This window comes from Chiloscyllium plagiosum, chromosome 23, assembly GCF_004010195.1.
Source record: "Chiloscyllium plagiosum isolate BGI_BamShark_2017 chromosome 23, ASM401019v2, whole genome shotgun sequence".
Taxonomy (NCBI): domain Eukaryota; kingdom Metazoa; phylum Chordata; class Chondrichthyes; order Orectolobiformes; family Hemiscylliidae; genus Chiloscyllium; species Chiloscyllium plagiosum.
In genome coordinates this window covers 35,298,423-35,309,945 of record NC_057732.1, presented here as the reverse complement: position 1 = coordinate 35,309,945, position 11,523 = coordinate 35,298,423, and the positions used below count along the sequence as shown (strand labels likewise).

Sequence of the window (11,523 nt, the reverse complement as noted above, 5' to 3'; positions counted from 1 at the left end):
GTGAAGGAGGCCCAGGACGTCCATGTCCTCGGCAGAGTGGGAGGGGAGTTGAAATGTTGGGCTACAGGGCGGTGTGGTTGATTGGTGCGGGTGTCCCGGAGATGTTCCCTAAAGCGCTCTGCTAGGAGGCGCCCAGTCTCCCCAATGTAGAGGAGACCGCATCGGGAGCAATGGATACAATAAATGATATTAGTGGATGTGCAAGTAAAACTTTGATGGATGTGGAAGGCTCCTTTAGGGCCTTGGATAGAGGTGAGGGAGGAGGTATGGGCACAGGTTTTACAGGGTAGGGTATCATCGAGTTGGACTGTTTGTGTGCTATACATCTCTATCACTCTATGACTCTCAATGTGATGGAGGGGAACATTCTGAAATTGATTTGGAGCAGAAATAAAACCTGAAAATTTACATTTAAGACCAATAATGTATTTTAAAAGGATTAGGCTATCCTGCTTCTTTGATTTCATATACATATTGGAAGTTAGGACTTGTCCACGGGGCCATCCGGTGGTGAATACACGAGTGATTGTGACTGTGTGTGTGAGTGTGAGAATGTGTGAGTGAGAGCATGAGTGAGTGTCAGAGTGTGTGTGTGTGAATGAGTGTGTGTGGGAGTGAGTCAGTATGTGTGTGTGTGTGTGTGAGTGGAACGTGTGCATGTTTGTGTAATTGTGTGCGCGAGTGTGTGCTCCCTGCAAAATTCGAACCTCACACTTAGTTTATAATAAAGACCTCAGTGAATGTAGCGCATGTGACCTTTAAAGGATTGCTGCTAAATAGAAAGTGCAGTGACTGTGTTGCATGGCAAAATGCCAGGGAGTGAAAGGATATATGGATGCAGCAAGGTCAGAACAATAATAGGCACAGATTTAGAGGTTAGCTTGGCAGCCTGTTCATCTCCTTAACATTATTTAATTCAACTTGTATAATCATGCTGAAACTGGTTTCCAAACATCCCCTCGAAAAACTGTGCACATTACGTTTTCTGCTGCAATGCTATAGAGTCTAAGTGCTTGGTTAGCTCAGAGCCTTATTACACTCCATTAAACTGTGGACAATATTTATTGCAAAACACCATCTCACTCTCCCGCTAAACCCTCCTCCGCCACTCCAGTCAAAGTCTGAACATCCTCTGAACTTTAATCACAATTTTATGTTTGGACCTACCTAGGAATTCCTTGGTCTGGTTGACAACCTCATGGGCGTAGTATGCTGGGAAGATTCCACGCTCCCCTGTCCGCATATTGTAACCTCGGTACCAGTAGTCATCTTCCTCCTCTTCAACATACAATGGATCATCAACATCCAACTCCAGTTCATCCTGGTGGCGAGGAATAAACCTTCAGAGAACCAGAAGCAATTTTGTTACATCAGGAAAGGAAGAGATTAAATAAGCAGTTAAACCTAAAGTTTGAGCTCCCGAATGAGCTCATTAAAATGGGTTCAGCATGCGTAACAATGTCTTAACAAACGTTAGTTGGGCACTAACGTACGGCGCATAGGAAGGAAGGAGTTGGCAGCAGGTGCACTATGTGACGGTGGTGTTGATTCAGTAAAATATTTAAAATGTCCTGTCAATGTTGTATAATAATGAGTGCACAACCATATTACCAAAGCGACTGGATACAACTCAGAGAAAGTTAAATTGTACAGGGCTCTGGTCAGATTGCACCCAGAATACAGTGTTCAAAATTGGATCAGTAATCTGGAGAATGTGAGTTCATATTTCACTGTGGCCATGTGAGACTTTACATCCATTTTTGAGTATCTGTGAAAATGACCATGGAGCTATTCGAACCCAACTGGTCACTGGTATCCTTTTGAGAAGGACACCTGCTGCTCTTACTTCATTTGACTAATATGTCCCACATCAACTAAGAGATTACTGAATGGTGGAGTAGGTTTGCTGGGCTATTATGTTGTTATTGTCAACGTGATTGACTCTTAACTGGACTCTGAAATGCCGTACTCAGTTGTATAGAAATTCTACAACCTCGACTGTACAGATTCAACAAGGCACATTGTGATCTTCTCAGGATAATCTCTTGATGTCAATAAAACAACGCTTGACATTGGATTTCATATCCTGGTCACTGAGATTGGAGGAAGGAGTTCAAATGCTGGAGAGGATGCAAAAAAGAGCTGTGCATTCTAATCTCTGCGAAATTAAGAAATGCGAGTGAAGAGATGTAGGTTTTTAACTCTGGAAAGAAGGCGCTTGAGGGAGGGCTATCTAGAGCTGCGTGATAGTATAGACTGTAGAAAGTATAAATCCATAAAATATTTCAAATTAGCAAATGATAATTGGATGTGAGGGCATGGGATCAAACCGAGAGCTGATGTAGCAGGTTTTAGTGGAGAGTAGTCAGCAAGAGAATAGGCTTCAGGTAAAATCTCTGGAATAATGTGAGATCTAGTTGAACACTGTGATGTATGCGCTCAGAGATATCTTTGATGGATGAGTTGGAAAGATGTGGCCAGATCAATCTTGTGACTCTTCCAATGGAAAATTAGAAAATCTGTCAAAGGTTGGATATAATTAAAATTTATTTTTCTCTGATGCTTGGGAATTCTTAGAAAGACAAGAGTTTCTGAGGTTTGAAACACTTAGGGTTTAGGGTGGTACAGTAGCTCTATGGTTAGCACCGCTGCCTCACAGTGCCAGGGACACGGGTTCGATTCCAATCTCTGGCGACTGTTTGAGTGGCGTTTTCACATTCTCTCTGTGTGTGCGTGGGTTTCCTCTGGGTACTCCGATTTCCTCCCACAGTCCAAAGATATGTCGATAAGGTGAATTGGCTATGCTAAATTACCCATAGTGTTCAGGGATGTATAGGTTAGGTGTATTAGTCAAGAATGTACAGTTGGGGAATTAGGTCTGGGTGGATTACTCTTCTGAGGTTTGGTGTGGACTTGTTGGGTCAAATGGCCTCTTTCCACATTGTAGGGATTCTATGACTTCTATGAAAATGTACTTGATAGGAGAGGGAGGAAGACGTTTAGTGTACTGATGTGAACACAAAACTAAAGAAGCCAAACAAACCCTGAAGGTCCCAATTATAATAATGGCTAGTCTCTGTTACTAAGGGTCCATCAATGACAGCATTTCTCCTCTGTCACACCCCCTAGCCTGATCAGAAACATTAACCGATAAGAAGGATTTGCACACAAACTCTGGGCACTCTATCTCATTAATTCCTCCACTCTGTGCTGTGTCAGATTTAGAGTGATGGTGGGAGCCAGCAATCTTGCTCAGGATCTCCCGCCAGAATGAAACTCGGGGGAACCAGTCTTACCGGAATACTGCTCGATGAGTCTGCTCCCGCTCTTCACCATTTATTGTGCAGGAGTAAAGGCCAAAGGATTCTGTACCTATTCAGGAGAGAGAGCACAAGTCATTCCACTAGCAGATATCCCACGATTTACCAGTCACCTTAACATCCACAGCCAAATCATATCATCAACATCTCACCACAACAGCGGGAGTAACAACACTCACCACAACATCCAATGGTCATCGTGACCCCAGCCCCCTCAATGTAACACCAACACCCAAAACTTTCCAATGATCACCCCTTGCTGAAATACCCAGCTCTCACTGCAGAACAAGTCTCTCCTATCCATTACTGTAATACCTGCCTCACTTCAACATCCATCCCCTCACTGTAAGCTCACACCTGCACCTCTTACTTCAATATCACCCTTACTTACATCATCTTAAATCTCCATGCTTTGGTTACTGACCCTTCTGTCAATGGAAACCGTTTCTCCTTATTTATTTTATCAAAACAGTTCACAGTTTCAAATACCGCTATTCCTCACCTTCTCTCCCCTAAGGATAACAATCCCAGCCTCGCCATTTTCTCTATTGACTCTCACCATTGTATTATGACAAATGCCTTACACTGTACATCGCCCAGTAACCATGGGAGTATCTTATGTACTGCATTACCTTCCTCTCTATCTCAGCAAGTTATTCCCAATTTTATGAGAAGGATATATATATCTTCACAGGGGATTTTACATGAAACTATTCTCAGAATGTGGAATCCTTAGAAGTGACATAATACAAATGAGCAGAAAATTCATAGCTCCATACCTTTACGGCATATATAGAATACAAGTTACTCATGACAGAATCTATCAACATGGAAACATTATTAGCATATGGTTAACACTGGATCTCACACACCATGCATGCTAAGTTTTATAATGGGACACATAGCTTACTTGAAGATCGAGAAGTGCTGTTGACAAAAACATTGAGGAATTTCTTGGAAAACTGTGTGTCGGCTTCAGGTGATGAATCCTCAGATGAGTTCTCGATGTCATGTCTCTCTGTGCAGTCCCCAAACTCATTATCCATTTCCAGCTCACAGTTGTCGCACAGTGTTGAGATTTCACTATCATCACTCAAGATGGAGGTGCAACGCTTCAAACTGACGAGCTCTAAAGTAGTGTTCTCATCTACCACCAGGGTATACTTAATAGAGTCATAGGCCAATGACTGGTCTAGCTGCTTGCTGGCTGCTCTGTGCAATGGGGACAGTTCCTTCAGGTTGAAAGGTCCATTTGATGGGTCACTAAAGGATATGGGTATTTTGGGGCTTGCATTAAATGAAGAAGATGGGTTTGAGCATTTATTGGGACAGTCAGTCTCTTCACTGACTGGCTTTGATTTCGTTTGCACCTCAGAAGTGAGCGGCCGAGAATTCAATTCAGTTAATCGATTTTCTAAAATAAAAGCAGCCTCTAGGTCTTCACTGAAACTTGGAGCATCCATGTCGTGATCTGGATTTATTCCTTGAAGGCTTTCCATTGGCTCCTCATACTTGAAGCTTAGTGTGGAGTTTGGCATTATGGTGATGTCATCATCCTCTTCATTTGTGCAACTGTCCTTAAAATCCTTGCTTAGCTCTGCTTCGGCTTCACAGGAATCAACTCTTCCTGGAGTCAACGATACACTATGATTGCCAACTCTCACGGCTGCATCATCGGGTGGATTACTCAAAGCCAGGTAAATGGTTGCTGGTTTATTGTTAGAAGTTGGCGTTAACTCAGGTCCCTCAGCTCTTGTCTCTTTTCTTTTATCCTCATCTTTGGAGAACATTGCATCTTCAAAATCATCATTGCTATCCAATATCTCAATGTCTAAGTCAAGATGGTCTTTGTTTTTCGAATCTCTCTGGCCTGTGTCATTTTGATGCCCTGAAGTGCACAGTAGCTGGTTAGCGAACACTGGCTCGATCTCAATGTCAGAACATGAGGAAACGGTCTCACTGAAGGAATGAGTCTGCATCCAGCCCTCGTCTTTGACAGTGTGGGAGCCTTGTGAAATCATTGTGTTGATCATGTTACTAAGAAGCCAAGGGGAGTCAGAACTTTCACTTAGATCAGCGTCCAAATCATGTTCAGAACACGAAGACTCAGAATCATTACTCAGTTTATCATCACTGTTTTCTTCATCATTATCTTCTGTTTGTGATTTCGGGCTTGGGACCTGAGACAGCGATGGATTTGGTATAATATCAAGATATGTAGGCCTGGCAGTACTTTCATTCCTACTATCTGGTCTCAACTCTGGAGTTTCTGGTGAAGTAATCTGTTTTTTTGTCTGGTCCGGATCTTGCAAAGATTCAGCAATAACATCAGTAAGATGGTCTATTATTAACTCTGACTCTGAAACTCTGGCAGAAGTACGTGAATTATTTTTATCTGTAGCACATACAAATCTTCCTGTATACCCACTGTCAAGGTCCCATTCAGCAACTGGGTTTAATGTATTGACGTCGGTATTACTGGCTGTCTTTATCAAGTACAATCGATCTTTAACATTAGAAGTATTTATTTCTCCTTCCCAGTCAATCTCAGGATCAGAGTTGGGTGAACTTGCTTCTTCAATTGAGTTGGTTAAGTGTGATGACCGACCACTGCTGCTCTCACTGGTAAGGTCTAACTCGGTCTCTGAGATGGAAGAAATCATGTTACATGCAGCACTGTTGTCACATGTTAGTCTTTCTTCGAGTTCTTCCAATTCTGAGTCAGAACCAGAGGAAACACCATCCTCACTTTGGTACGACTGCATAAATTTCTTGGTGCTTTTACTGGTGAGATCTGCCACGATGCCTGGGTCAGAGGAAGGAGACACTGTATTGCTATTGGAACTAGATGGCTGCACATAGTCAACAGCTGTCTCTCCTGTGTCATGGTCATGGTCCATCTCTGAATCAGGAGCCGAAGAACTCATTGCAGTGGTGGCGGGGCTTGTCAAATTTATTTGCTCGAGAACGGGGGGCACAAAAGCTGTTTGCTCTGTGGATGCTCTGTGCATCTTGTTTGCAATTCCAAATTCTAGTTCAAGCTCTGCATCAGACACAGGAGTACAGGAACCGTTGCTAAGGTTGGATGGTGACAAGCATTTACTAGTGGCAGCAAAGGTATGGTCAGCTTCAATCTCAGTATTCATTCCTAATTCAGAGGCAAGTGTGTACATTTCACTGGATCTATTAGCAGAACAAGAATGTCCCTTGGAACTGCTGCTAGTCAAGTCTTGTTCCAGCTCTGTATCTGAGCTTTGTGATGTGATATTGTCTGCTGTGTTAGTTTGATGTGTATGGCTATCATGGCCAGCTTCCATTTCAGGGAAAGAGCTTCCTGACTTTGTGTGTAAACCAAAAGACCCTGTCGGAGAGAGACAGTGTTTAGCAGGTTCTTTGTTCACATGCAATGATGGACATGGCAATGATGGCGATACAATATTCATATTATGATCCTCTATGAGTTGGTCAGCCTTGCTGTTACCGTATTCCAGAGTATCCCGCCGATTCCCTTCGAAATCGTACAGTAGAGGTTTCAGAGGTGACTGGGATGATGCGGTCTCCATGTGTTTCAGTTGTGATCCAGGGCCATGTGGTCCAGACTTCGGGCCAGTCATGCACCAGCCAGCCTGGTGGACACTATCTTGGATACACAGATGAGGAGGGGTTAAATGGCCTGTAATGACAAATGAACTCCTATTAGAAAAAAGAAAACGCATTCATATTGTTTCTCTCACAATCATAAAGTGTCCTAAAATTCCAAAGATGTACTTCTTGATATGCAGCAAGCCAAGCTGGAATTTTTAAAATGCAGGCAGACACTTAATTCACAGAAATATCCTTTGAAAAGCAATAAGGCCAATGATTGGACTATTTGTGTGAGCAATGCTGGTTGGGGGTAAATTTGACCAGTTACCAAGGAGAACTGCCTTGCTTATCTTCTCATAATGCCACGGAACTTTGCTTGGACATCGGTTGGAACAGGAAACTTTAGCGTATCACCTTGACTTGGAACTATTTTGTCATTTCTTTACTGGTGCTGGTGTATCTACACCACATGCACTGCAGCCGTTCAAGAGGGCAGCTGACCACCATCTTCTGGGAAAACACAATAACTGCTGGCCTAACCCTGTGAAAGAATAAAACAGGATCTCATCTGAAGTTGTCACCTCCCACAGTGCAGTTCATTCTCAATACTGCACAGAAGTGTCAGCTCAGATTGTAAACCCCCAGTCTCCAGACTGGGACCAAGTCTTCCAACTCCGCGTTATTATTGAGCAAAGCCTGAGACCCGAAAAAGAAAAGGATGCTGCATAGATGAAACTCAACATTCTGAAGGCACTTAAAATGAAATTAATTATTCTGAAGTATAGTGGCGATATAAATTTGTCAACCATAGTGACCATTTGACAGAAATAACGATCCCACAATCAATCTCCAGTGTTCTGCTGCATTTGGTTGAAGACGGCTGGTTTGGCAAGGCACCAGGAAAGCCTTTCATTCTGCTTCCAATAATGTGTTGGCGTCATTAACATCCACATGAACTGTTAACCATCTAGTCCAAAACACACCAAAACGTTGAATTGCCTTGGTTACACTCAAGGAGTAGAAAAGGAAATACAGAATGTAAACTCATCTAGGCCCTTCAGAGTAGGAATGGATCATTCAACCCTCAATTCTGGCCCACACTTCACTTAGATCATGGATGAACTGTATCTAGATTACAACTACCAACTTTGATGCAGTGGCCATAAATTCTCTTGCCTAATAATAAAAATCAATCTTAATTTTGAAATTTTCAATTGACTTTCTGTTCTATAACTTATGTGGGGAGGTGGGAGGTATCTGATATGGTGGTGGAAGATTGGGGAGGCGGGGGGGAGGAAGTGGTTGTGGTGTTGGATATGGAAGAATGAATGTTCTAAATTTCCACTAAAAGTTTGATACAGTATTCAACATTTTTCAGACTGTCTTACATATAGGAACAGCTCTATCAACCTATTCATTTTTGCCCCATTTTGTGCCTGACAATATTGTCTCAACTGGAAGATCATAAAATTACTATCCCTATTTCTCTATTAGGACTTCAGTACAGAGGCACTGAAAAGAGGGAGATATATGATCTGTTTCCATGCTGTGTATCTCTACATGTAAAATAAAAATGGATAAAAGTTGCAGGAACACAAGTCCTTCATGACAAGTCACTTTAATTATTCAAAGATAAGCTGTGATAAAAACATTATAATTGCAAGGAAGGTGAGCCATTCCAACTTATTTTCACATCAAGTAGGAGATAATCTTAGATTTTGTCCTTAGAATAAAATAAGCAATGAGATAATGTAGAATAAGAGGGCATTTATGAAACTATAATGAGATGGGACATCTCCACTCAAGATGAAAGGAAATGAGATGACCAGGGTCATAGCCTCAATGGGTAATCTCGAGATGCCATAATATAGGATAAAATTAACACTTACTTGGCGAGGCATAGGCTAAATAAGGATGGATCACATGGGTTTGCACAATATTCATTGTATCTGATGATTTTAACCAAACCTTTTCAGGAGTTAGAGAGACTCATGAGCAAGTGCTGGCATAATAATCCACTTATCTTCCGGAGACTTTCTCTCACCTCACCCTTCCCAGTCCACCATCTTGAAAGTACTAATGCTACCTTCCAAACTCCCCTGAAGGTGAAGAAACTTTTATTACTCACAACTCTCAGTGAGGATACTATAGAGTTGAAACTGAAATTAATTCTGGTGGATTCCCTAAAACTAGCAGAAAATAATTTCACAGATTGATGCAGCACTGATAAAGGTCATTCAGCATATTGTGTTTGTTGCTGTTTTGATGGCCTATACAATTAATCTGACACCTCATTCTTTCCTCATTTTGTATATTTTTCACCAATGTCACTACTGTATCTGCTTCCACCACCTTTTCATGCAGTGCATTCTAGATCATTTCAACTCACTGCGTAAAAAAGTTTCTTCATGTCACTCCCAGCTCTTTTGCCAATCATCTTAAATCCATATCATTTTGTTGTCAGTCCATTTGGTAGTTAAACCACTTTCTCCTTACCTATTCTATCAAAATGATCAACACTTCCATCAAATCTCCTCTTAACAGTCTCTGCTCCAAAGAAAACAACCCCCAGCTTCTTCAGTCTTGCTATAGGAAGGATATTGTTAAACTGGAGAGGGTTCAGAAAACATTAACCAGTGTGTTGCTTGGAATGGAGGTTTTGAGATATAAACATAGGCTGAATATGCTGAAACTTTTATTCCTTGGAGTGTAGGAGGTTGATGGGTGACTTTATAGACATTTATAAAATCATGAGGGACATAGATAAGTTAAACAGGAAAATCTTTTACAGAGAGCGAGGGAATTCAAAACTGGGAGGGCATATTTTTAAGATTTTAAAAATGACATGAGGAAAACAGGAATGTGCAGGCTGAGTGGATTAGCCATGGGAAATGCAGGAGGAGGGAATGCTCTTCGAAGGTTGGTGTGGACTCAGTGGATTGCACAGCCTATTTCCACACTGTGGGGATTCTTTAACTTCATTGTTTTGGTACTCTGTTCCTCTATAATAAAGATAAGGTGTTAACATTTAAAAAATCTTCGGAACTTATTTATCCACCATCAAACATTTATATGCTTATCACTCCTTTTCCTCACCCACCTCCATCTAACTCCACAATACCACATCTTTGTTCCTCCAACTACTAAAATTGTACTTAGTTCATTCCCCCCCCCCCCCCGCTTCTTCCTATCAAGATGTACCATCACAGTTCTTTGTTTTAAATGTTATCTACATCACAGATTATTTTTCCGCTCGCTGTCTCCTGAAGTTTATTACTATCTTGAAATTGTGCCCTCTCTTTTCAAGATCAAGTCAAAAAGAGCAGTGTTCCTAATACTGACGCCTGGGAATACTTCTGTATACTGAAAAATAACATCCAAAAAATAATAGTTCAATGTACTCGTAAAAGTTCTGAAGAAGGTTCATTGCACCTGAAACGTTAAACTCTGCTTTCTCTCCACAGATGCTGCCAGACCTGCTCAGTATTTACAGCAATTTTGTTTTTGTTCAATATACTATGTTTTTTCCATATTTTAGACAATTTTGTATCCAGGTTGTTACTGTTCCACTAATCTCATATGCTTTCATTTTGCTCACCAGTTAATTATGTGGTGCGTTGCCAAAAGCTTTATGAAAGCCCAAAAACCACATTAACTTCATAATGTAGGAGCAAGTTACTGCAGACGCTGGAATCTGTACTGAAGATAACAATGATGCAGATCACAGTGAGTCAGACAGCATCCATGGACAGAGAGCAAGCTAACGTTTTGAGTCTGGATGATTCTTCATCAGAGTCTAATGAAGAGTCATCTCGACTTGAAACCTTAGTTTGCTCTCTCTCCATGGATGCTGTCTGACCCACTGTGATCTCCAGCATTTATTGTCTTTGGTTAACTTCATAAAGCTTTTCCATTACTTTCATCAAATGACTCAGGCAAGTTCTCACAGACTCATAGTCATTTCAAGCACAGAAACAGCTGTTTAGCCCATCAATTCCATTTATCAGCTTTTGGCCCATAGCCTTGAAAGCTATGATAATGCAAGTGAATGTCTAAATATCACTTAATTATCATGCGAGGTGCTGACTCAACCCTTGATGGCAGTGAGTCCCATCACCCCCTGAGTCAAAAAAAATCTTCTCAACTCTCTTAGCCTTCTATTACTTACCTTAAATCTATTTCCTCTACTAACTTATCCCTCTACTCATGGAATAAGTGTCTTCCTTTCTGCCCTATATTGCTTCTAAACTTCTACACCTCTGTCAATAGACAATAGATAATAGGTGCAGGAGTAGGCCATTCTGCCCTTCAAGCCTGCACCACCATTCAATATGATCATGGCTGATCATCCTTAATCAGTATCCTGTTCCTGCCTTATCTCCATAACCCTTGATTCCAATATCCTTGAGAGGTCTATCCAACTCTTTCTAAAATGAATCCAGACACTGGGCCTCCACTGCCCTCTGGGGAAGAGCATTCCATAGAGCCACCACTCTCTGGGTGAAGAAGTTTCTCCTCATCTCTGTCCTAAATGGTTTATCCCGTATTTTAAGCTGTGTCCTCTCGTTCGGCACTCACCCTTCAGCGGAAACATGTTTCCAGCCTCCAGAGTGTCCCA

General features: G+C 41.6%; 1 protein-coding gene across 3 annotated transcripts in view; it reads right to left on the bottom strand.

Annotated features, from left to right (window-relative positions):
* mapk8ip2 (mitogen-activated protein kinase 8 interacting protein 2) overlaps positions 1-11,523 on the bottom strand; it is a 73,054-nt gene that overhangs the window by 10,707 nt on the left and 50,824 nt on the right. For 2 of the 3 annotated variants that reach the window (XM_043713912.1, XM_043713911.1), the window contains 3 exons: positions 4,231-6,993; positions 3,297-3,372; positions 1,168-1,340 (listed from right to left, as the gene is read on the bottom strand). In XM_043713912.1, coding sequence (XP_043569847.1) covers positions 1,168-1,340; positions 3,297-3,372; positions 4,231-6,993 — 3,012 coding nt within the window. The remainder of the gene's footprint in view (positions 1-1,167; positions 1,341-3,296; positions 3,373-4,230; positions 6,994-11,523) is intronic. The other variant, XM_043713913.1, reaches the window with a different exon arrangement.